Here is a 25,817-nt window from a genome sequence, read left to right as displayed (position 1 = left end):
TCCGGATATTCGAACTTGCATATTCGTCCGGAATGATCGAACATTCTGCTGTAACTGTTAATAGTATATTAATGTCGAATGGAACTTTTAAATCTTGCCGTATGTACAGGGACAGGAATATATGAGTAACGAAACGAAAAGCATTATTCGATTAGTGCAAGTATTTATGTGTGTACTTACTTGTGTTTTAAATGCTGTGGCGTCCCTATACATCTGAGACCAGCCTTGGCAAGAATACCGACTCTATCGCACAGATTTTCACACTCTGCCACGCTGTGCGAAGTTAGAATTACGCAACTTTGATTCTTCGTCATATGCCTAATTGTTTTGGCTACCAGATCTTTCGTTGCAGGATCCATTCCACTAAGCATAATTTATATGAGTAGAATTAGACTAGGCAGAATTAGAAGAGAGTAAGATTAGAATAGGTAAATGTAAGGAAAGCAGAATACATAGTATTTATAATGATTATGTTTAATTCTAAAAAATAAGATTATGTATAAAATCGAAAGCCCCGAAAGGTAGCCGAAAGGCAAGTTGTAATAAACGCATGCGTTACACTAAACATAGAGAATTAAGGAAATAAGTGGAATATGAATTTTGTGCTTATTAAAAAGGTGCTCTTAATAAACCGTTTTACGAAATACCTCGTTGGTTCGTCCATAAGAACTACGGGCACCGGAGCCATTACGCTCAGGGCGGTACATAGTTTCCTTTTATTACCTCCGCTGAGACTGCTCACTCTCTTGTGCGCGTATTTCAGAAGATCGAGTCTCTTTAGCGCTGACTCGACCGCCTGAAACAAACAATTTTTCACGGCATAATATTAAATTCCTGCAAAAGGGAGTGGCTTAAAAAAGGTTCTTAAAAGAGCAAATTCTAAAATTCATCCGCGTGGAATTATTTGTCTTAAAACAAGGTGGAAAAATAGGCAGGAACACGTTGAATTTTCACCTGCTTGCCTCTGTATCGTCTTTACGCTATCAGCCGGAAATTCGAACGGAAAATAATTAAAAACAAGATCCTTGCGCCAGTGAAGCACGATGGAAGTTATTCAAAGGTCTCCGAGAAAACTCAGAGTGCGAGAATTGGCCGAGAGTTTGAACATAAATCAACCCTTACCTTGGGAACGTTGCTCAAACCGCAAACTTCTCCGTGAATCGTTAGACACTGATGCGGACTAAGAAAACCATCCAAACCGTCGCTCTGAGGACAATAACCGATTTCACCGTTGCACAATGGTCCTGAACCGATTTCCTTGCCTCTCAGTATTATTCTACCTGCTGTCGGTATAATCTCCGTTGTTAACATCCGAAAAGTGGTACTTTTCCCGGCACCGTTCGTTCCCAAAAGACCAAAGCACTTTCCTGCTTGCACTCCAATGCTTAAGTTTTGAACGGCTACATTCGTACCATAAACACTTCTATACTCCTTGCGCAGTTTCACTGTCTGCAAGATATCGTCTGACATGCCACTCTCCACCCTCATTCTTTCCTTCGATACGTCGTCGTCCTCTTGAAACGCTTCGTACGGGCACCTCTGTCGATTCCAATTGGGAAGAAATCGACACTCGATCATTAAATTCAAAGAGAAAAGAACGGCACCAACGATAGTCAGGAAAACGTAATGAAGACCCAATAACTCCCAACCTAAGGGTGACTGATAGGTATCCATATGGAATTTTTGTAATAATTGCGCTGTGATATCGTTCCGTGATATTTGTACTAGAGCATCACCCAGTACATATTGAGGAAAGATGAGTAAGACGTAGTGCAGTATATCTCGTACATCTTCCGTAGTTTTCGTTTTCCCTAGAATGTCGAGTACCAAAATAGTAGCCAGGGAAGCTACGCCTATGAACGTGTTGATGCAAAAAAGGACCATGTTCGACATGCTTGAATCGTCGAAGACTTTTTCAGTCAAATGTGAAAATGGTAACGCTGCCCACCTACAATTTAATAAATTCGATTAATCAAAATTGAATGAACACAGCGGTAGATTGTATACGATACAAACTTACGCAAAGAGGAACAATAATAAACAAATGCCAGGCAAATTGTCCCTAGCAACGTACGCAGGAAGTCCGAAAATTTCGAAAACCACGACAGCCAAAGCAATGGAGCAACCAAACACCTAAAAGATTTAAATTCAAATTGCCTTGCAATTTCTCTTCTTCTCATTCTCACGAACGTTTCGTTGATCACTCACGAAGAAATCCCAAATTAATACGGTGATCCAGTAAGTGACAGGATGAACGCCAGCAAGAAACAGGATTCTCTTTTCTTCCGATAATCTTTCCCTCACCAATTCCTTCGACCCTTGAGCAGCCACCAAATTGAACGCTAGCAAAAGTACGAGCGCCACGCCAACGTCAGCCACATGCTGCAATCTGAATCGACGTAAATTTCGTACGTTTCGGATCGTTAATATTGAATTAGTTCAGGCGAGAAACGCAACACGAAATCGTTAAGGAGATTAACAGACAGAAATAGGATTCGAATAATGAAAGCCACGAAATCCGGTTGAAATGTTCAGCGACGCGATTGTATAGGCGCCACGAGTTAATTAAAAGTAAACGCAACACGCGCAATTTTATTATGCACATTTTCCGCTTCATTTCACCAACATGGTAAGATCAGCGTGGTATGCTAATCTTTTGACCTTAATTGCATTTGGTTTATCAAAATATAACAGTAAGTGAGAATACGCGTGTTATTTCTTTTTTCTTTTTCTTTTCTTTTTTTTTTTTTTTTTTTCATTAATATATGGAAATTGAAACTTACAATGTGGTTCGGTTCAATTGATCGCTGGACAGCTTTAATGGATGATTCAAGGTTGTTAGGCGACCTTGAACACCTGATGCTCTTAAGATCGCTTCGTTTAACGCGCTTAAATAAGATGGCAATGCATGGTGACCTTTATTGTTGTACCATACAACAAAGAGTGGTTCGTGGTTAGAATGGAACAATGACCATCCTCCATATCTGCGAAATATCAGAATTAAACAAATTTCAATTTATAAAATTAAATTGTTCGATAGTGAATTTATTTTTCTTTCTGTGGTACCTCTTCTCTATGTATTCTTGATGAGTCGACACTATCCAATCTAGAGTGGGCCTGCCAGGCAATACTTGTAAAAGACCTTCAACGGCTTGGGACACGCCGTGACAAACCTGTTGACCGTCCTGACATTTACAGGTACCAGTGTCCTAATGAAACAAAAAATATTTACCGTTGAAGTTTAAATATTCACTTTGCCAGTATACACATGTTTTTAGCGTAATTCTGTAAAGGTCATACATTAGGCAATGTTTGCCATGCGCCAGCATAGTCATCCCCGAATCGATCGTGAAGCTGAAGTGATACGTGTTGCAAAAACGAATCGTCGCCGTTATCGATGCTAGGAATAAATTTCATGGTTAATATTAACTCCACGTATCAGCAAGCACTTTGCATACCTGTAGAAATACGTCGGATGTGTGTCATATAATTTCGGCGTAAGAACCAGCGGTGGTTCATCCTCTGATGGAGGCCTGATCAAAGAGAATCCCATAGCAACCGCAACGAACATGGTTGGCAAGAGGAGACCGGCTAAGAATGTCAACCAATCCTTTTTGAAGTGCCATATTCGTTTCTTCAGCAGAGCTTTGATTTGCTGAACAGGGGAGGGATTCAAGGATGGTTCGATGTCAATTAGATCAACGTTTTTGGATACCGCAGGATCTGTTGCGAATTAAATTTAAAGATTAAACTAACAAAATTAACTAATTAACAAATGTCAATAAAAAATGTCATCCTATATTTGACATCGTCCCACGTACCAACGTTACCTATATTAATAACGTTATCTTGAATAGGTGTTATAATGGACGAACCGCTCTCTGCCCTAGAACACAGATCTAGGAAAACCCTTTCCAAAGTATCACATTCCAAGGAAAAGTGGGAGTAACCCAGAATTGTGCGACTGTCTTCCAAAATCTTCGCTGCTTGCGCGATACTGAAATATAATTTATTTCTAAAATCTAATAAAAGATAGCATCGACCGACAAAGTTTCTAACAATCAACCTACTTATTATTTAAACCATTCTTCCCCTGGAAAGGCAACGTGACGACCACCTCTGTACTAGAAACTTCATTAGTCACCGCATTAGGCACCACTTCTTCGATCACGCTCTTTAAAGCTTCCACCTTTTTTCTTTCGATCGAATTAACATTTTCTTCGCGATCGGCAGAAGGGAACGTTACGAGAAGCCTGTATCCACGACCGTGCATCATTTTCAGGGATAACGGAGATCCCGTGCAAAGTATCTTTCCTTTATGCATCACGACGACGGTGTCACTGAGTATGTCAGCTTCGTCCAGATGATGAGTCGATAGAATGACGGTCCTGCCGATTCTGTGTTGATCGATTAGACGCCAGATCCTACGCCTCGCGGCTGGATCCACTCCAGCGCCTGGTTCATCGAGGATCACCAGCTTCGGTGAGCCTAGAAATGCTAAAGCCACGCAAAGCCGTCTCTTTGTGCCGCCAGAGAGCCGGTATACTGGTTCGTGCTCTTGTCTGCCTAGTTCCAAAGAGGTCAACATCCTACGAGAACACATGGCTTGATAACAAGAGTTGAAATCCAAGAAGATTAAAGATAATCGAAACGGAAAAGGAGTTTGCATCTGGAAGGAGTCGACGGTGAAAGAGGATTTATTAATAATGTATATACTAACTCGTTCACGCTTCGTTGCGTATCTACGTCGTCAGGATGTTTTAGTTTCGCGTAAAACATTAAATGTTCTCTGGGTGTCAAAGTACCGATAAGTACGTTATCTTGAGGGCAGACCCCTATGTCGGGTTTGCAACCCTCTTCACCGTTCAAACAGATCTCACCCGTGGTCGGAGCCAGCATCCCCGTCAGCATCTTACTGAAAAGAAAGTACACCCTCGAATAACGAGAACGAATTCAAATACCCGCTCAAAAATCCCTATTTAATCGATGTTAAAGAAGATAAGGCAGAAAAGATTTTTCTTAGAAGAAATCGTGTTATTCACGTACATAATGGTGGTTTTTCCAGCGCCATTTCTTCCAAGGAGACTCGTCACCTCACCCTCATTAAGTTTCAAGTTAAAGTCATCCACTGCTAAAACCTCACCCTGGTCCGTGTTGTAGATCTTCTTGACATTTTCAAATCTCACTCCTGTTTGTTTCTCGCTGACCGTCAAGTTACTCGCGTCGCTCTCTTCGTCTGTATTCCATGCAATATAAAGAACACGTATTTTTAATAGGAATCGACAGTGATTTCTTAAGCAAGCTCGCTTATCTTTTATACAGCTTTACCTAATCCTAGGAAAAGCAGATTAAAATATTCATCGAATAAAGCAGATGCTTCCCGCAAAATATAACTTTTCTCTCGGCTTCTTCAGATTTTTTTTTATTTTAAAAAAAAAAAAAAAAAGGAAGACAAATCATATTATCTATCGTGAATAAAAGCAAATTCTCTAACTCATGCATCGCATGCAGTATCAGCATGCAATCTATACGTCAGTCACCGAAGAAGTATAATACAGAAACGCGAAACTCGTACAAGACGCGAATATCTGATATCGTTGTATAGTCGGACGGTTTGCGTGGAACTCAAGCAAACATGTGCATAGGTAAACTATCAAGAAGAATTCCTACCGAAACACCCGTTCCATGATGCATCCGAACTGCAACATTGAATAGATTAAGCATTCACGTGTGAATTCCCACTCTCATGGAAGTAGCAACAAACATTTGCATATTCAGTGCAAACCAAATATTCGAATAGCTCTTTCCCGTGCAAATTTTACGAAATAGACGGATGGTACCGCGTTTATGCAGATTACATTACGTTTCACCTTTAGCGTTCTCGCGATATCAAACGATTTAGTAATTTTGTCAAATATCCGTATCGAGCGAATATTCTCGAATGGGATAAAAAAAAAGAAGTATGCAAGAATAAGACAGAGCCATGAGATAAATAACAATTGAAATATACACAACCAAATATTTGAATAATGCGAACGAAGCTTGAATGCAATGTAAGAACATAACGTAACATAGCAAAAGCAAGAAAGAAAAAGAAAAGCTGAAATATCGTGCAAGAGCGAAAGAGCGAGCGAGTGCGATACCTTGGTAAGTGGCTGAAGGGTGGAGAACGTCGTTAGTGAAATAGAGGTTGTTGACGAAGGCGAGGTAGCTTGGTCTGCCATAGAGAGAACGTTTATCGGCCCACCATAAGCTACGGGACCTCAAATCGTGAAAGCCCCTGCCTGGAAAATTATTCGCCAATGCTCGTCCGTTTCCAGAAACTCACCGGGTCATCGAACTTCTCTCGGAGACACGCACCGTCTTTTCTTTTCTTTTCTTTGCGAATGTTTACCGCATCTCGAGACCGCCCTCCTGGCGTTTCTCTTTGCAGCATCAGTGGCGATTATATGGGGGAGGAGGGAAGGTTTTGGTGAAATCTGTGCGCAAATTTGCGACGATGCGAACGAGAGGTGCGTGTAAACGTGTAGAATTCGTAACAATGTTCTTTTCGTTGTTTCATTGTGAACACATGGAGGATCTCAATAAAGAAACGAAGTAGTATCGTGAATGTTGAATAGATATTTTCAAAGATATTCTATTATATTTAATAACATCGAATAGTATTATAACGATGTTATGTTTTGTTTAACTTTAGTGATACCATCCTTGTATTCTTTTTCCATGTTTTCTTCTTCTATGTTTAGTAATGGTTATAGACAATAGAGTAATAAATAAAAGGGGTACACAGACAGGATACATAGAAATATTCAATAAATTCGCGACATTGCATGCAGCAGAGATCACAACTGATCTCTTGAAATCTTTGGAACAAATATCATGTTAGAAAGTTATTTGGATAACGTTGTTGCGTGTAGTTGTATAGATCCAACGAATTTTTCAATGCGATAAAAAAAAAAAAAAAAGAAACGAATAAATGTAAGAAAGTAGAACAAGTTGTAGTAGACTCTAAGCTGGTGACACCTCCACCGAACGATGAAAGATCGATTCTACAAAGTTCTAAAAGTTTACGCGAGTTCCGTTTAGAGAGGCGAAAAAGTTTAACAAGTTTCTACCTGAATTCGTGTATCTGGCGACGAGATAACCGATTAAGGCATAAAGGCAGCCGTCGAAGGCGATCATTAGGAGCACCCAACCCAAAGACATCGAATCGCCGGGACTAGATTCCTCCCACATCGCGCTCCAAGTTAGTCCGATGCCTTGAACTTCCTTCCTGGCCGCGTACAAGCAACCGTAACAAAAGCTGGTCGACATGCTGAGACACTAAGGAGAAAGGCGTTGATAAATCGTTCTCTTTGCTCGCAGAATGTGCACGACATTAACATAATTTTATAGGAAATGGTGGTTTTATCGTGAAACCTAACACGGACGCATCGTTCGAACGTGTTATTTGTCACGGAAATGCTATTGCTACGCTAGGTGGCGATAACTTACGATGAGAAGCTTATACCCGAGACCAATAACGGCCTCCATAGCAATGACAATGACGTATGGCATGAATGTCAGCAAGAACATAACCACGGTAGTGATCGCGGCCAGACTTGCCGAGCTGCACATCGTTGAAATCATGTAACTGAAAATTTGTTTCAGTAGAATAAAGTACGTTGATGATCAATTAATTTGATAAAACTTACCAGAAGGTTACGATGGAGAACGCGTAATCGATCATCATGATTAAAACTAAAGAAGCATCAGATTTTGGTAAAATTTTTCCAGCAAGCAGAATTGTTGCGATAGAGAACAACACGATTAAGAGTTCTATAAATGTCGTAATGAACCAAGCGACAGTGTTTCTCCAAGGTTTCAATCCCATTACGCTCATTACCTAGAAACGGAACTATGGAATTAACTAATGCCATTAGTTAAATGAAATGTTAATGTTGTGATATTTCCCCTGTTACCATTGCATTTTGAGATTCCCTTTCCCATACAACATGCCTGACAGCTGCTCCAACGCACATCATTAGCGCAAAAAAGAAACAAACTTGAATACCTTGAGACTCGTACAGAGTTGTTTGAAAGCTACGTGATACATAAAATTATTATCATTATTATTAAAATTGTTTCGCAGAATTAATTAAAACGTAAATATAAAAGAAAAACAAGAGATTATACGCACGGTACGTCTTTCCAACAAGGATATGGCATCTGTTGTGTCATAGTTTTCCAATCCTGATCTTTCTGAGTTTTCGTTCTTATAATTGCTCGATCGATAGAGTCCTGAAGCTGTACGAATCCTCTCATATATCTCAGGTGTTCTATAAAACTGCTCTCCGGACCAGGAATCCAAAACTGATTTTTTAATCTCTTCGTGGACTGCACGTAGTCCACGTCCATTCGAATTTTGTACACTATATTATCGGGCAATTCATGCTGCAAAGATCTGCTAGATCTCTTTGGGGCTTTATCCAAAAAGACAACACCGGCTAAAAATTCTCGCGTTTCCATCAGAACCCGTGCTTTCGCTTCCATTTCCTCCTCGGACCGAAATCCTCTTATTCGATCTACGAGCACGCACTCCAATAAATCATTCAACATACCAACCATCGTTATCAAACGTTTGGATCTCTTAAGTCGCCACGAAACCTCGCTGAGATCCATATCGGTGAAATCCCCTAGAAGAGGATGAAACATTTTAGAAAAGGCACGTTCGCGTCTTTGTTTTGCAAAAAATGGAGTGAGCTGATTTATTCTATTAAAAAAAATCTGAATAATCCAAAAATACATAGCTGTTTGTTTTACCTTTTCCTAGGACAACTTACCGCCTTCGAAATTGCTTCCGCCAAATGATTTAATGGCGATTTTTATAACGTCCGAGGACATTATGTCTTGAAGCTCTCTTAAACTGTCGCTCATTTCGGTAAGATTCGCCAATGAGGTTAAAGTTTTCTCGAAACTGTTCATCAATACGCCGAAGTGTTCCATTTCCACGAATGTTTTATTTGCTAATGTCATTACATTGTTGATTACTGTGGTATTGGGAGCATAAAGTATTTTACCACGTAGTAGAGGTTTCACGTAAGACCATATAATTTTCCCGCCTCCCATCGCCACAACACCTTTGTAGGTGTTTCTGCAAAATTCAGCTGAACAGAAAAAAAGTTCGAAATTTCGATGTTTTAATTTATAATCTTCAATTTCGAGGTTCGAAAGTGGAAAAATTCAAAAGTGCAAAAATTTTCAATCAACTGATGAAAAATTTCAAATTCAAAATTAATATCTGTCGTTTGATCGATTACACATACTGGGTAAAGAATCGAGCTCAGCCTTATCGAAATCTTTGCTATTATCCTCGATCTTCGAGATGATTTTGTATAAATCACCGTTATCAGAGACCATCGGTTGGCCGCACAGCATCTCGCTAGAATCTTGAAGGAACTTGGAAGCTACGAAATGCATTTGAATATTTATTAAATACGCAAATTGCGTTAATTTAATTCCAAAATTTTGCATAACTTACTGGAGACTGTCTGATCCGGTTCTTGCGCATCTGTTTCCAAGACTTGCGCCGTTGGCATTTGAGAGGAAAGTTTGTCCTTGAAGAATGGCAATAACTCTGCGGCCACTCCAAAATTATTCAGTACCATTTTTCCCTCTGTTTCCGTCAAATTTGCGTTGGCCAATATATTTTTCACGTTCGCGCTCATAAGCTAAAATAACGAACTAGATTAAATTCGAAATTTTTTACCGTCAATGTTTATTCATACGATTATACTCACAGTCTTAAAAATATAATCGAAATTTAAATTTTTAATCAACGTTATGGTCACGTTCTGTGTCTGCGAATCCTCGAACTGGCAGATAGCGGAGCTGACTTCCTCGGCGGTGATTCGACTGCTATTAAAATTCAACATTTCGCTGAGTTTCGTCGGGGAGCAAATGATTTCCTTCAAACTGAGAGCTCTTCTTTCTTTCATGAAAACAGAAATCATATCTATCTTTGCTTGGCTCAGCATCAACGCTACATCATTGGAAATTCCGATCTTATCCACCAAATATGACTTTACCACGTCCCAGTTGTCGAACATATCTCTGATAACGTCTGAAAATAAAAATATCGTCGCACCACCGAATCGAACGTCACAAGGCATTTCTTTCGAGAGGAAACACGCAATGAGATCATACATTTCATATCGAGCAATCCTAAATTCTTGAAGATGTCCATCGACTGAAACGCCACGATTATTCGATAAACATCGTCCATCACGTATTGATCCTCGATGAACGGCTTAATATCTTCCGCTATTTCCTTCAATCTAGAAAAACGAAACGGCATAACAGAATCTTTATACGATGTCGGATTAAAAGTGAACGTCAATATTCGAAAATTGAAGCAAGTTCCAAACAAATTCGGTCACTCGATGTCTCGCGTCCAATCTCATTCCTACGATCAAGACATTCTTACCCGTCGAAAAGCTTGTCCACCGTCTTATCCTTCAGGATATTAACCACCCCGTCGACGATATCAGGAACTCCTAAGACGCTCGAGACATCCTGGAAGTCTATTTTACTGGCGACGTCGACCAGATTGCCGCTCTCTCCGATAACGATGGACAAGTGCCTCAGGATCTCCTTCAGCCACGTTAAATTCCACGTGGCGTCCATTTGCCATTGTTTCAGCTCGCGATAGATCCGATCTAGATCCAGACTTACGGACAATCGATCGGCGATCTCCATCAACGTATGGTGACCTAACGCTTTTTGATCATACTGGAACACTTTTCCTGCTTTCTTTGAGCTCAGATAGTTGTACAAAACCGTCCGATTCCGACATTCTAACTTAGTCCGACAAAGAGACCCGTTTCTGTCGTTCAGCACCGCGTTCACGTTAATCATCGCCCCTGGCAAAAACGCCTCTACGTCATCGACGTCCGACGCCTTTACCACGTCTCGCACGGGCTTCCAGATCGGAACGTACTTCTCTGCCATTTTGGACAACTTTTCGATGTTCTTGTGATTCCGGCCCGTGTCCAGGATGAACACGTTCTTCTGCAGGGAATCCAACACACCGAGAACCATGGTCACGTACCTTAAATGAAACTTGTTTTTATTATCACGTCGCGTAAAAAGAACGATCGATGTGTAAGACACTTGTCAATTAATCTAAGGGATACAAATATATCTGGAATGCTTACAGTCCGGGTCTAGAATAAGCGGGACGTCCTACGAATTTATGATAACACTCGTTGATCGTGTCACTGTAAGTCTTGTTTTGAAAATTCATTAGAATCTCGGCGATGTGATGGAACGTGCCTTCCAAAGTTGTCAGAAATTCGTTTCTATTTCGTTTGACGTTCAGATACTGGTAATTCTTTATCTAATAGGAGGAATTTCAAATTAAACGGATATGTTTGAAATTGATTGGTTGAATCGTGATCGTTGAGTTATAAATAAAATAAAGCATTACCATACTAGTAGTTTTATTCCAATAGAGATCATGCATTAATATATCGTGAATCTGCGATATGTTCAATTGAGTCAACTGACATAAGAGTTTCGCGTAGAGCCGATGGTTCAGCAGCTGAGAATTCAGAATTTCAAGGGGGAACGTGACGCACCAGAAGCAGTCTCTGAAAGAAAGTTTTCTAATAAGCGGCTGCAGCGTAATAAACAAATTCCGCAAATGCTAACAAGGAACCGTAGCTTACTCGGTATTCCCAGCGGAATTTAAAATGTTCCTAGCGGTCGTGAAGAGTTTTTTCACCACTAAGTGAGCGAGCGCTTTCAGGTCCTGAAGGACAATTTTCTTCGTAAAATCCCTGACGCTTAGATAAACGACAATTTCATTGAAATTTTAGCGCTTACCTCCTTTTTATAAAGCGTCAAAAAATCCTCGAAGGTGCCTTCTTTGAAGGAAATCCACCATGCTGGAACCTTCGGATCCTTGAAACCTTCCGAAGCAGCTCGAATTATCGTCGATTCGATATGTTGCAATTTTTCCAAAAGATAAATCTCGTCGTAGTTTCCCGACCAATTTCTTGCTATTCGACCTTCCTGTAAATGTCCGCAAGTTTTAACAACGTCACGCGGCTAACAACGTCGTCATCAACGTTGTGAAAGTTGTATAGTCTAGTCGAACGTTGTACCTCGTACTTGACATCAAGGGGCAATATATCGATCATAGTCAGTTGTCCATCGGCGAGAACGATCTTTTGGCAAAAGTTGGTAATGCTTGACAAGAGGACCTTCTTCCGCACGAAGCTGGGCACAATCAAATATTTGTCGATGTCGCAAGGGTGTAGCTTGCCAAACGAGAGTTTCTCCACGAAATCGTTCAATCTCTCTGACTTCACGAAAGTGTCAACAACGGTGACGATGAGATTCGGCAGGTCTTCTATTAGAGTTAAGATAGGTTTCACCCTTGAATTCTCGTAGAGGATCCGAAGCTTCTGCCAAATATCCCCGCCGGCCAGTAGCTCGATCGTAGCGTCTAGAAGCTGATACGCTCGAGCCAATTTCGCCAGCGAATCTGTCGATCCGTTTAATTTCATAGGATCTTCGTTTTTCGCTAATTTCATGTACCTCTCTATCCAGGCTTGACCAGCTTTACCAATGACAGACCAGGTGTCGTTGGATAAATTCCTCCAGGTCGTCGCATTGAAAATTTTCGAGTTTATAACGTAATCAGACTTTTGCTCTGCGTGAAAGCGTAACGCTGTATCCAACAGTTTGATAACGGAGGCGCTTAAGTGCGTTGATTTCGACATGGTAGTTGTTTGACCGGTTACAAAAGACTGTTAAGCATTCGTGGTATTAAAGGCAATAACAAAAACGATACGTTCAGTGTCATTTCTATGATTTGTCTTTACTTACGTAGTATTCTGCACTGGTGACACCTTTCAGTAATTGGTCGGGATCGAAAGAACATATTTCTTTTATGAATCGAGTTCTGTTCGGAGTGGACCAATAGTTCGAGTTAAACCGAAAGCTGCACATAGTTTTCCTTACATCCTCGTACGACATGAAAACATTTGTTGGCGAATTGAGCGTACTAAGCGTAGCCACTAAAGCGATCGTTTCTTCAGGATGATTGTCGAGAATCTTTAACAACTGGCGTGCATCGCCATTTTCAACGAAATCCCAAATATTTAAATGGTTATTCTGTGTCTTGATATTTTTTATCGCATTCGTGATATGATTCAAACCTTCGGCAACACCCTCTATGAAGATTCTGTAGTTGCTCCTTTCCAACTTCTAAAACGTCATATTAATCAGAAAAATATTAACAAACTTCTGAAAAGTTGAATACTTAACGAAACAATTGATTCACCTTCTGGTTATTGGTCTCCGTATCATAAAATTCTAGAACATACTTGAATTTCTGAAGAGCAGTTGAAACATAAGACATGGAAAATGGAACCTCGATTTCTATCTTCTTCTCCTTTATATCCTCCATCAACCTCCAAACTTCAAACGCGAAATCGTATATGTCACCTATTACCGTGATCATGGAAGATCGATATCTGTTAACAGGTTTCGTCCATACATTAGCCTCGGCCATGTACAGGTCAGTGTAAACGTTGAAGTTATCAGGATCAAGGTCACAGGTGAAATTCTTCAAGGTTCTATATTCCTCGGGAGTAAAGCCAGAAACAGAATCTGACCACCATTCGAATAATCGAGTACAAGTGATGTCAGTATCCGGTGAATTGAATATGCGATCACCGACATTTGAGTTCATCAATCCATTGATCAATGTGACCATAACGTACGGTAGCTTATTGTAATAAATCGAGATGGGTGATTTATCGTCGAATCCCAACAACGGAAATAAACTCAGTTTTATGGAATTTTCCGAAGGCTCTAACAATACAGCTGGAAACCAAGAACAAGTTTTGGTAACTTTGTGAAAACAAAAGATTCAGAACAATTTTACAGACTATTTGGCACTCACCATTGCGCAGAATGTTAGTTGCGGTCTGTATCATTTTCTGAACAGAGTGTGAGATAAATTTTATTAGAACGAGAATGCGATTCTCAATGGAGATTGTCGGATTCCAGAGATCGCTAGCCGAAAGATTACTTTGAAAGGCCATCACTGTCTTGTCTAATTCGTAATCAACGTATTCAAGGGTGTTTCTAAATCATAAATACATAAAAAATATATTCTCCTGCGGGCTTCTTTAATACTAATCGACGATAATGACTCTCACTTGGCATCGTTCTTCATATCCGGCCACCTCTTATAAAATATGTTTTCAACTTCCGGCACGAGAGACGCCCAATGCTCCCAGAAATGCGGTTGTTCCGCCAGGATAACCTGTGTGGCGTCGTTAACCAAATCATTGAGCTTCTTAGCCTGACGACGGAATGTTATGTAACCCAAGGTCCAATTGAAAAGTGGAGATTGAACAATTTTATCGTGCTGCAACTGACATATATTTCGTTGAGTATCACCAAACGTTAAGTGAAAAGAATAAATTCTAAATAAATAACTTACGATCTTTCTTGTTTTCGTGAACACGGGATGCTCGTTCCATTCCTGGATAAACAAAGCTGGATTACACGATATCCTCTCGATCTCTCTGATTATTTCGCGAGTGCCTTCTCGCATCTCCATGGCAGATCCGGCGCTCTCGTTTTGTACGCAAGGCCAATGTTTTTCTCGCGATTTGTAATCGTCGAGAACGGATATCTGGCGAAAAAACACGAATTTTCAAGAATTTTTAAACGAAATTTCGATTCGAAATATACAATGCTCGAATTATATAGCTTACAAGATGAATCGGTTTCATAGTTATGATGTCAACGACATCGAGGATCAAAGGAGATAAATTTCGTAGAATGGCGTTTAAAAGAATTTCCGTCTGCGGCATGTCCTGCAGCAGCTCGGAGAGCTTCGCTCTATACTCGTTCCTCTGAATTTGATCAACGATCTTCTCGATATACTCAAAGATCACCGAGGACGCCCAGGCAATCGCGTGCGTCTCCTTCCATACTCCTTTCGACGAGAAAAGAGAGCTCTCCGTCAATTTGAAGAACTTGCAGATCAAACCTACGCTGCAGAAAGATGTAACGTGTCACCAAAGTAAATATCTGCCATTTAAAAAGGTAATGAAAAAGGAAAGGGAACATTATTTTTGTTGCTTGCGTACCTCATCTCGAAAACATCTTTGGCGCTAATATCGATGCTCCAGGATATTTCAAAAGCCTTTCTCGCCTCTTCTAATCTAGTCATGTTGTAACCTGGATCTTCCTGATGGACCAGAGTATCGATGTATCGATAAATCTCGATCGTTTCCATGTTAAAGTCTGTCCAATTGAACGGTTTTTTCATTGAATTGAAATGAATGGTATTGTTATAACGAACTTCGTCCATTTGCTCAATATTCGACATGTCAATTTCCAAGTCCATTTGTACGGATTTTGAGATATGACAAATCAACGCCTTCAGCACTGTCTCGTTCGAGTCTTTTGGAAAATTTAATAAATCCGGCGGATCTGGATTCGCACAGTAGATATCGGTAAAATTGTCATATTCTAGAATTTGTAAAGCCTGTAAAATAGAAGAACAGTTTCTTGTTCTGTAAACAAACTATGCTGATATAGCGTGTATACTTTTGCGTGTGAATGGTAGGTCTCACTGTAACCGTTCTTCCGCAACATTTCCTCGCTACCGGAAGAAATGTCGATTTTATAAAAGAGTTACGCGATTGTTTACCAACCTTATCCTTATCCGTTACGGTCAAGTAGAACGATTCGATCAACTCCATTTTCCTCTGCCTAAATTCACCGATCCAGCTCGTAGTATCCTTCTTCAAGTCATACAAAATTATCTTCGCGAGTATGTTCATCTTCTTCAGATCAGGCTCCATAATAATATAAGTCACGCTACGAGAGCCGACCATTTTCATTATGCTCAAATGGATCGCCAGACTGAAGAGAAAAAAGGTAAAAGTCGAGTAAATAATTTTTACAGGCTGTTCTCTTCTCGGATGTAAGAGGTCGAGAAAATATCTAACGGTGCCACTCACAGGTTCAATCTTCCTTGAGATCGAGTTTCTTCGAAAACTTCATGCCATCTTTCGTCAAATTTGAATACGGACCAGTCGGGGTCTGGCCTTTTCGGCGATGTCAAGTACGATATCAACTCCTTTGTGCTGCCGACTAGCGAAGTTAGATTCGATTTCTCTACGCTGACCACCTTGCGAAATGCCATATTGAACACCGTGGATAAAGAGTCGCTCACCTAACAACGTCACCCCCGGATTATGAGAACAGGTTTCGAGAATCATTCGCGTCAATACAAGCGAAACACAATGCTTACTATGCTCTCAAAGTTTCTCAACTCGAAACTTTCGTACACGTCCCAGATAAACTTCTTTCCGGCATCGCTGCACAGTAGTTCCTTGACGTGTTTAGCTTCGTTTTTGCCGTCTGTGAAAGGCTCAAAAATTTCGTTCAGCGTCCCCTCCTGACAAAAGAACTCGTCGGGACTCGTGCGTTTAACTTCATCCACGAATTTCTGCAATACACGCAAGAATCATTTCGTGCGCTCTACAAGCGTGGAAGGTTATACAAAAATAATTGAAACGTTTGCCAACCTCAACGAAGTCCAGTTTAGAGAATGATTTAACGAGTGTTCGATAAAAATTTGGATCGACGTTCGTTAGCAATTTTTGCACGGTGTCTTTGTGATTTATGGAAATATCGTAAATTCTGTACTGAACGTCCTCGTGAATAATGGCAACATGGTGTAACATTCTGACGATCGTTTGCATGAAGGACAAAATGTAACTCAACGTGGCTAGGATGTTATCCGATAGAAAATCTCTGAGTCCGTCTAGAATTTCAGCTGGTCTGTATAAAAAAAAAAAAAAATCATTTCACAACACATACGTAGATACATTTAAAAAAAAATTACTGTATAAGCAATGGAAAAATCTCACAGTTGTATGTCGTCCTGGTGGCCGTCCAAAATCTTTTGCATCAATTTCGCGCCATCGTGCAGAATGGCGATGCTCAGATCTAGAATTTGAGTAAGATTCTCGGGTTTCGCCATGTTTCCGTACACAAATCGTACTGTGCTGGACAAACGTTGCACTATCGTGAAAAAGCTCTCGGAGGAGTCGATAGTTTGATCCTCCATCATCCGTTTCGCTAGATCCAGTAACTTTTGCAATCTCAAGAACATTCGACGGACGGTCACCCAATCACGCTCCATCGAGAACACCGGATCCAAAACTTGCAACGATTTATTCACGCTGCGATTAGATTCGAGAATATATTTCTTTTACTTCCTATTTATTTATTTTGTAATCTTTTCTCGTTCGAAAAAGATTCATTTGAAATTAAAATTCGACCGAAGCTACTCACAAAGTTAGGTCAATTTCTTTGAATGTGACGTTCTTGAACACCATTATCATCTTTGGCATCCATTGACGTAACTTTAGGTACTGCGGAACGAACTTCTTCGTGGTTTGCAGGTCCAGAATCGTTTCGACCGCTCTCTTTAAGTCGTCGAAAAAATCGTAATCGCGAAACTTGGCCATTACACGGTCTATCATTTCCAGCAAACCGGAGAAATCAAGATGCTTGGACAGAATCTCGAGCATTTTGGGTATCTTCGCCGAATCGATGTCACAGAGAATCTTGGAAATTTCCAAGTAGTTCTGTTCGTTAGGTAGAATCAGATACTTCTTCAAAATTTCCGGAGAACAAATCGCGCCGTCGATATTAGACGAACCGAACGCCTCGATAAGCTGAAAATCGGTCCAATAAAAGTTGAAAACAATTCCATCGGGATGAATTGATCGATGAGTTCAGTTTGTCTAGCTTAATAATACGATACTGACGTATAGTAACTTTATGGACGAGTTAAACAGTTCGTCGATCAATCCGCTTCGCGCGTACGGCATCTGAACCCTAAGAAGATTCTTGATTTCCTCGTGGTTGTTGAACAGATCGCCCAATCGAATACCGCGATCTAGTTTGACAAATTCAATACTCGATGTAAATTCCTGAATACCCACGATAGTAAATGAGGTGTTGAGCAACTCGTGCATACGTACCGAACAGCGCTTTGATTTCTGGTCTAGTGAGTATCTGCGCCATTGATTTTAGAAGCTGGATGCTGTTCGGCAACGTGCTGATAGCGGAAAGAATCGTTTCGTTACCGAGCATCGGCTGCAATTCTACCACTAACGGACCTAGACTGTTGTAAAAATAAATCTTCTTTACATGCTTCTATCGAAATAAAATAAATAAACGAAATTAAGAATCATTTGGTGTTGCTTCAACTTTCTCTATTTTACTTTAACGATTCACAGAGATATTTAAATCAATGTTTAAAATAGTATCGAATCGTTAGACGTTATAGACGGTTAAAATGATTAAAAAGAGAAAATGTTTAGAAAAGAAGATTTTGCAACTTGCTAAACTAACGTGGCATTTTTGTAAGAAGGAACTTCTTCGTATTCCGATAGAGGATCGCAGGGATTTCCCACGCTGCAAATGAAACTTTGAACGAATGGCAGCAACCCATCCTGCGGCATAGACCTCGCAGGAAATTGGCAAGTTGGATAATACTTCGGATCTACATTGTCGCGAATCGTGTACAGGATCATGAACACGACCACAGGCCATACGAATACCAGAGCCAATATACCCTATAAACATTGAAGTTTGTGCATGTATATCACATATCGTTTCGCTGCTTGTAACTTCGAACAAATCTCAAATTATATAATTTCATAATTATAATTACCGGTTGACGTTTTCGGACGATGTAATTCTTCCACAAGAGAAGTCCAATTTGGTCGACCCTCATCGCGAGAACAATTTAGATCTGCAAAATGAATCGTCAAAATACTTTACGCTGTTTATCAATGTTTTAAACTCTTCGGATTATTTTGTCCCTCGGTTGGCTACAGATTTTAACTTCTCTGCTGCGGAGTCTTACACAGACATACATCGAAGTATTCGTATCTGTGTTATCGATACATTCGCACGAGTCTTTCGTTTCGGAATTCGACGCTACTCGCTTTGTTCACCTAACAAGAAAACCGAGATTCGTCAAACAGCTCTTTCGGTTACGTAGTTGACTTTCGTGGAAATTTCGAAAATGTCGGTGGAGAAGGATCGATGGTTGGATACATTGGAAAAGCGAGTCGCGATCCATAAATCAAGATTGAACAGGCGAAACCGATCGCTGATATATCGCGTAGGGCAGAACAAATATTTGAAGAGCGTAACAAGCGCGTCTGTCGATACATCGACAACCGGAAATGCGCTTCACTCTGTCGCGTGCTGCTCCGGGATCCATTGCGGGGAAACGGAACAATGAACCGTACGGATTGCTTTTCGTACGAAGAACGAAGTCGATCATTCGTACGTGTCGTATCAACGTATCGATATCATAGTTCCACCTTTATTTCCGGTCGAAATAACCAATTGAAAGTGATCAAGCTTGGAGCGTTCGATGTATTCTAATTTCCAGTGAATAAATTATGGCTGAATATTAAATGAGAATTTAATGCGTGTCGCTTGGAAACGCACGAAATAATCTCCAGCTTTGACATCGAAGCTTCTAAATTTGATTTGGACCCGTTATTATCATTAATATGTACGTGCCAGCGTGTTCTCGTTTGTACGCTGTTCATTTTGTAGGTACATAATAGGTGTATGGTATCGGAATATGTAAAATGTAAAAAGTGCGGCTAATTTATTTGTCAATTTTCTCTTAATTTCACCGTATTTTGTTCAAAGCGTCGTTTCAATTACGAAATTAATGTATCGATCGACCAGCGCGCTACTTTATCGACTTGCCTCTAGATTGGATTCTCAATTATCAACGCTAATCGTAAATTGATATGAAATTAAAATGCTAAACGAAGGTCGCCGACTATTTATAACTACTGTTGGATCTTGACATAGTGGAAAGACATCGAAGATTACAGATTTATTCTGTACAATGTAGTTAAATAACATTTCAAGAAATCATCGATTTACGATAAACAAAAACCAATTAATGACAATCGAAAATAAGCATTTTAAATGACGTGTTAGCAATTACGATGGTTGACCTCCAAATTGAGTAGCATAATTACACATACACACGCACACGAATTCTCCAGCTCTTCCGCACACTCATCATTATTCCAGTTCAAGATTACAAAGATGCAAAGTAATTATTGATTTGGAAGTACGTACCATCTTCACTCTGTCATTTGTATAATCGCTGGCATTCGCGGATGCATTTACGAAAATTGTCGGAAACTTCTCGAACGCCGTAACAACGGGAAAGATAAGAAGAAAAAAAAATTCTTTCGCGTGAAACTGTAAAACAATTAAAATGAATATTCCTTACTTGCTTACGACGTACAATTGTGGATGTCTAATGCACGACACTGAAGCAAAATCAAAGTACTTGTATGTCCGTGAAAGCGTAATAAAAATGCAAATATAAATAACAATCTTCCGATAAGTAGAATACAAATCTTCATGATGTAATCCAGTACAGCTGCGCATAACTATAAATTTACATTCTGCTGTTTCACTTGATGCTCGTTGTTTACTAAATCAGTGATTATAAAGAAACTTGTTCGAAGGGGAAACATTCCAGTCGGTGGATGGTTTCATTCATTAGCACGTCACAGGTTGTGTGCACTTTCACTGCGTTTGTAAATTATGTCTCTCAGCTACGTTGCACAAGCGAAACGCGTGATAGATCATGTGGACTCTGGAGAATATTTTTTACAGTATTGATTAGAATATTGATGAAGTTCTAGTTTGATTTCTTCCTCCAATGAGGTAACAATAATAGCAAAGAGGATAACGTATTTGCAGAAGATTGAAGAGACACCTGACGTAAGAAAGAAAGACCAAACTTGGACAAAGAAATCGCAATTTACCTTCTTCGATATTAGATAATCGATAAAACAATCTCCGATAAAACAAAGGCATTGTTTCAGTAAGATTCAATAAGATTCAGTAGGATTAATGAAGAGAAAAAATTCAAAGAATCTTTGAAGGAGAATCTAAAGATACGCGATTACTGAACGTAATTCTATCATAATCGTTTCCTTAACCTCTTCCGTTTCAGACACCTGACAACCTATAATTTACTTCACAGTGTAATTTAAAGTTCTAAATAGTAGAGTATTGCTAGCAAAATCGAATCTTTATTATCAACATGTTCTCGATCATTAAAGATCACGAGTTGCACGGTTCAAAGTCGACGAGCCGACACGGAACGGTCGAAAAAACAATGATTAACGCTTTTCGCGATACGTCAAAATCCTTGCGTACTAATTTTCAAAAGTCCATACATAGTAATATCACACGTACTAGTAACAGAAGGAAATCTTTGAATACGAAACGCGTTTAACGATTTTATAAGAGATGCTTGCTTCGTTTAAGATAATTTCAATGAGAACGTGGTGCATCATGAAGCGTTGAAAGCATGTTTTGATCGATGATCGATAACAAAAGACAATGGGAAGAAACAGCAGCATCGTTTTTCTCAGAAGCCTAAACAGATTGCAGCGGAGCGTAGCTGGTCGAACAAGTTTCCCGATGTCATAACAGCGCGTAGACCTTGCCAATGGGCAAAGAAAAATAAAGGAATCTCGGAAGGGAACGACACTGTATTACTTACATTCCTCAACGTGTACACCGCAACGAGAACAAGTTGAAAGCTTGTTTCACATTGAAAGACGGACGAGCCGAATCGAAAGACTGATTGGTTGAATTTGCAAAGCGCTCTTCGAGCATAGCTCTCGAAAATTCTGACTATATGCGAACCGAAAGATATTTGCTGAAAGGGCAACAACGATCGAGTTACGAATAAAAAGCCGGATATATCGGAATATGAAGCGTTTGCGCAGAACAAGAAGAAGAAGAGACATTCGACAAAGAGAAAACGCTGTCGACGCCATCAAAACAAACCGCTCTGACGCGAACCTCAGGTCCGATCGTTTTGAATTTCGATCCAACGTTTTACATTTCACGCTGGCACGTAATTTCTGAAGCGTTCCGAGACGGAGGCAACCGGGACCCCCGAAGATCCAGGAAAACATGAATCGGTAAACAACGTGGTTCTCCTTACGTAATAATGCAATCACATTGTAGTACTTACGTTTACTTGCTCGGCAATTTTCTCCGAATCGCGCAGTTCGATATATTAGCCTTCGTTGCTTGATCGTCGAACAAAGCACGAGCCCGAGGCTTCAATATCGTTCGAGTCTCATCGATCTGACGGTTTTCAAATTCGTAAAAACGCAGTCGCTAGTACCGCGTGTTGCCAATACACCGTTGTCGGACGCGGGAAAAAGGAAAAACACGGAGGAACGTTGCACCGATCGTTGGTCTTACCGATTACATCGATTGAAACGAGCAACTTCGTGATGTCGAGCGTCGATCGCGTCAAGAACTGATCGTTATTGTGTCCAAGCGACGATTCGCGACACAGTTCAGTAGCGGACGAAGCGTTCCTTTGCGCAAATTTTTGGCAAATGTTACGTTTAAACGGACGGCCGCTATCTCCTCCACGAGGCGCGTTCGGACGAAAACACCAGTCGAAAGGGAACTCGCCCCGACCTGTTCCGTCGGTTCACGATCTTCCTTGCTCTTACTGTTCGTCTCGCAAAAGAGAAACACACCGGCTTACGTTTATGCACACTTGGACGACGGTCGGAGGCCGACTGTTGCCACCACCGTGATCCACGACCACGTGGACCTTAGCAATGCCTCAACATCCGCTCGTGAATATGTATTTATAGGTTCGTATACAACAACATTTAGGTTGTACGCGAATGTTTCTCGCGTAAATGATCCCCGTGGACCTGATACCCTTCGACTTCGTCTCTTCCTTTTTCTTTATTTCTGTTTTTTTTTTTTTCTATCCTTTCTTTCGCGATTTCGGCTCCAACCTTTCAACGAAATAAAAATAATCATTCTCGCTATGGTATTCAGAGACACGGAATAAACCATGGATGCCTGAGGTGTGATTTGTTTTTTACCTAGAGCGCCCTATGGTTCCCTTTCCTTCCTTCCTTTATTTTATCCTATTCGTTGCATCGCTTGAAAAAGATAATCGAATTCCTTTGAGAGAATCAGTGGAGCGGTACTGTTTACTCAGATTTGTTTCCCGAGAAAATGAAAGAGGAGAAAGGGATAGTAAGCCGTGTGGAAAATCTTGTACAGCTATTGATATTCATTTGTTCATCGGACGTTCAGAAAATAGAATTTACATATATGTACGTATATTTTAAAAAGAACAAGACATTGAGACAAGGATTCGCCGCAGGAGTTCTTGTATAGTGATTCAGGAACTCTTTGGTAGAAATCGAAATATGTTGTACATATAACTATCTTGATACAAAGAGTATAATGTATAATATATAACGATACATAATATATAGTGATTCAAACTCATACACGATTAACATGGCGATCTAAAGTGTATTGAAATTCGGACGATTAAAAATTTCAACAATTTTATAAATAATCCTTAACTTTATTTTTAGCGTTATATCGTCGAACTATTGTCCACCCATTTATTTTATTGCGCGGATCATTGACATTCGAACCTGTTAAAATTGAATAATCAATGGATTTTAACGTTGCAATTTAAAACAACAATTTTTTATTATTAATCCTATCGCAGATCCTATTGATCGTACAATTCGTTAATTCCATTGAATTGTTATCTAGTGAATTGTTATCAATGCTTAGATTTATTTACTTACGCAAAGGGAGCATCAAAGCGACTTTTAACGACCGGTTTTGTTTAGCAAATAGACGCATGCGGGATTTGAGACGAATAGGTCGATCGACTGACCTCTTGTTGTATTGAAACGTTCAACTGAGACCAATCATACGCAGTTGCCTATCATTTACATTATCGAAACTCATCCTCTCATCGGTCAAACGATTGTTTCGGTTATTAATTAATATTAATTAATGGTATCTAGACGGAGGAAAATAAATGAACGCCAAAATTGTAAAATGATGAAATTAATTATCGTTCGAAAGAAGGAAAGTATCACACCGAAATTTATACATTATCGTTAGACAGAATAAACATTTTGCGTTGCGCGATACATCAAACCACGTTTTTCGCCGACTATCTATGTCACGACTTAGTTACATAATACTAATTTCCAGAATATACTTAAAATGATCGGTTTGCGATTTTTCATAGAAATTTTAGAAATTTTCAATGGTGCATCTTTGAGAATTGAATGAATAAAAGATATTCTCCTTGCAATATATATTTTTTTATACACACCACTAACCATAAGCATTGGGGCATCTTCTAATCGTTATATTTATTGAAAAATCTTAACAAATTCTATTGTATTTAAAAAATTTTACATTATAGGGCATGTATGATGCGAATAAAATGAGATTTTTACTAAAATAACTGGCGAGTAAAACCAGCAAAAAGCATTCAATTTATACCAAATACATATTAATAGATCTAGTAGCATAATATCTTAATACTTATGGTTGATACTTTCATGGTGACTTCTTTGATTCAAATTTTATGCGTTATAACAAATCATAGAAGATCTTAAGAACGCACTAACGTACTTCTAATCGCGATCCTTCTTACATTCTCAATGGCGAATTTCTCATCATTTTCTCTTTCACATTCATCACAATGTACCTAAGGTCTACCAGTGTTTCGTTAACAATTGCCATTAACATCGTATAAATCAACATCTATCGTAACGAATATACGAAAAAAGAACCTCTCCTCGTTACAAATATCAGTGAAAAACTGTGTGAACCAGTTGCAGGCAGCGTTTCAAAGAATTTCTTCGCTCGACAGGAGCAGATGGATCGAGGATTTTCGTGTGGAGACTTCGCCAAGAAGTTGATACGATCTTCTTCGTAGAACGATTTAAGAGATCGTTCGTTTATCGTATTTTCTGAAGCAGTATGTAACAAGAAAAATATTGATCGACGGGGAAATATTCGATCGGAGCGAATCGAAGGTTGTCCAGGCAGGAACAAAATAGATTCGAGAAGACTTGGAGTGTGTAATTGAAAGTGTTTTTACCGCGAGATGGTTCAGGTATGTAGAGGTGACTTTAAGGGAGGTAGACATCACAGAAGAAAGAAAAACGAACAACCGCATCTCCTCGTTAATGTCCTCACAGCGTGAAGAGAAATAAATGGCTCAAAGGCGATTCCTCTGTGGTTCGTAAATATTCTCGCTTCTCTAATATAAAGAACGCTACGTGGAAGGGAAACCGAAGATGCTTGATCCTTTCCTTCATCTTCTTTCTTTTTCCTTTTTTTTTTTTTTTTTCTTTTCGGAAGCGGTAAGTCCATTCTGGTTGACTGAAATGAGATTCTCCTCTTTTTTCTACTCTTTATCAGTCACGGGTGGTAATCCTATTAGCGGACACGAGAGGGGACAGCGAATTTCCACGTAACCGAATCGACAATCCTATTTATCTGTATTTTTTAAGCCGCATAGCTGAATCTAAAAATACGAAGCACGTGTTATTTAAAAAACGAGAACCAAAAAGCGAGAGAACCTGTCCGACCAGAGCTCGCCCTCCGCGTCTTATTTCGTAGAAATCGAGAATGCTGGGGCTGCATATGCGTTGCATTATACCGAGGTAGTATCGGGTGATGCGGTGACTATATCAGAAAGTAAAGAAATGGTTGTATGAATTAATGCCAAGGGGAAATCCCACTGAAAAGGAAAGAGTGAAAAACCTGTCTCCGTCGTTATATCGACAGTTACCTAATAAATACTGAGAGAGGCAAGGAGGAAGAAATAGGTAAAGTATGACGCA

General features: G+C 39.8%; 1 protein-coding gene across 3 annotated transcripts in view; it reads right to left on the bottom strand.

Moving 5' to 3' along the window:
- Positions 1-23,143, bottom strand: part of Ldd (lipid droplet defective) — a 31,782-nt gene extending 8,639 nt beyond the window's left edge. The window contains exons 1-48 of one of the 3 annotated variants that reach the window (XM_072007129.1): positions 22,139-23,143; positions 18,767-18,847; positions 18,445-18,668; positions 18,072-18,214; positions 17,856-17,986; positions 17,377-17,762; positions 16,950-17,264; positions 16,605-16,860; positions 16,328-16,525; positions 16,035-16,249; positions 15,726-15,936; positions 15,156-15,556; positions 14,778-15,060; positions 14,501-14,695; positions 14,214-14,431; positions 13,955-14,139; positions 13,331-13,875; positions 12,874-13,254; positions 12,147-12,794; positions 11,866-12,054; positions 11,709-11,791; positions 11,468-11,630; positions 11,196-11,377; positions 10,466-11,089; positions 10,186-10,316; positions 9,780-10,102; positions 9,521-9,710; positions 9,306-9,446; positions 8,823-9,146; positions 8,180-8,675; positions 7,962-8,082; positions 7,695-7,885; positions 7,495-7,633; positions 7,116-7,323; positions 6,144-6,284; positions 5,047-5,236; positions 4,721-4,915; positions 4,071-4,589; positions 3,822-3,997; positions 3,459-3,723; positions 3,301-3,400; positions 3,067-3,209; positions 2,784-2,984; positions 2,209-2,389; positions 2,021-2,133; positions 1,123-1,948; positions 648-796; positions 181-363 (exon numbers count right to left, since the gene is read on the bottom strand). In XM_072007129.1, the coding sequence (XP_071863230.1) occupies positions 181-363; positions 648-796; positions 1,123-1,948; positions 2,021-2,133; positions 2,209-2,389; positions 2,784-2,984; positions 3,067-3,209; positions 3,301-3,400; positions 3,459-3,723; positions 3,822-3,997; positions 4,071-4,589; positions 4,721-4,915; positions 5,047-5,236; positions 6,144-6,284; positions 7,116-7,323; positions 7,495-7,633; positions 7,695-7,885; positions 7,962-8,082; positions 8,180-8,675; positions 8,823-9,146; positions 9,306-9,446; positions 9,521-9,710; positions 9,780-10,102; positions 10,186-10,316; positions 10,466-11,089; positions 11,196-11,377; positions 11,468-11,630; positions 11,709-11,791; positions 11,866-12,054; positions 12,147-12,794; positions 12,874-13,254; positions 13,331-13,875; positions 13,955-14,139; positions 14,214-14,431; positions 14,501-14,695; positions 14,778-15,060; positions 15,156-15,556; positions 15,726-15,936; positions 16,035-16,249; positions 16,328-16,525; positions 16,605-16,860; positions 16,950-17,264; positions 17,377-17,762; positions 17,856-17,986; positions 18,072-18,214; positions 18,445-18,668; positions 18,767-18,829 (11,885 nt within the window). In that variant the 5' untranslated portion in view covers positions 18,830-18,847; positions 22,139-23,143. Of the gene's footprint in view, positions 1-180; positions 364-647; positions 797-1,122; positions 1,949-2,020; positions 2,134-2,208; positions 2,390-2,783; positions 2,985-3,066; positions 3,210-3,300; positions 3,401-3,458; positions 3,724-3,821; positions 3,998-4,070; positions 4,590-4,720; positions 4,916-5,046; positions 5,237-6,143; positions 6,285-7,115; positions 7,324-7,494; positions 7,634-7,694; positions 7,886-7,961; positions 8,083-8,179; positions 8,676-8,822; positions 9,147-9,305; positions 9,447-9,520; positions 9,711-9,779; positions 10,103-10,185; positions 10,317-10,465; positions 11,090-11,195; positions 11,378-11,467; positions 11,631-11,708; positions 11,792-11,865; positions 12,055-12,146; positions 12,795-12,873; positions 13,255-13,330; positions 13,876-13,954; positions 14,140-14,213; positions 14,432-14,500; positions 14,696-14,777; positions 15,061-15,155; positions 15,557-15,725; positions 15,937-16,034; positions 16,250-16,327; positions 16,526-16,604; positions 16,861-16,949; positions 17,265-17,376; positions 17,763-17,855; positions 17,987-18,071; positions 18,215-18,444; positions 18,669-18,766; positions 18,848-20,211; positions 20,313-22,138 lie in introns of those variants that run through there. The other 2 variants (XM_072007130.1, XM_072007131.1) reach the window with 2 other exon arrangements.
- Between the last annotated feature and the right edge of the window lie 2,674 nt (positions 23,144-25,817).

This window comes from Bombus fervidus, chromosome 7, assembly GCF_041682495.2.
Source record: "Bombus fervidus isolate BK054 chromosome 7, iyBomFerv1, whole genome shotgun sequence".
NCBI lineage: Eukaryota > Metazoa > Arthropoda > Insecta > Hymenoptera > Apidae > Bombus > Bombus fervidus.
The sequence above is the reverse complement of the archived record's forward strand: the minus strand, read 5'-3'. Positions and strand labels throughout refer to the sequence as shown.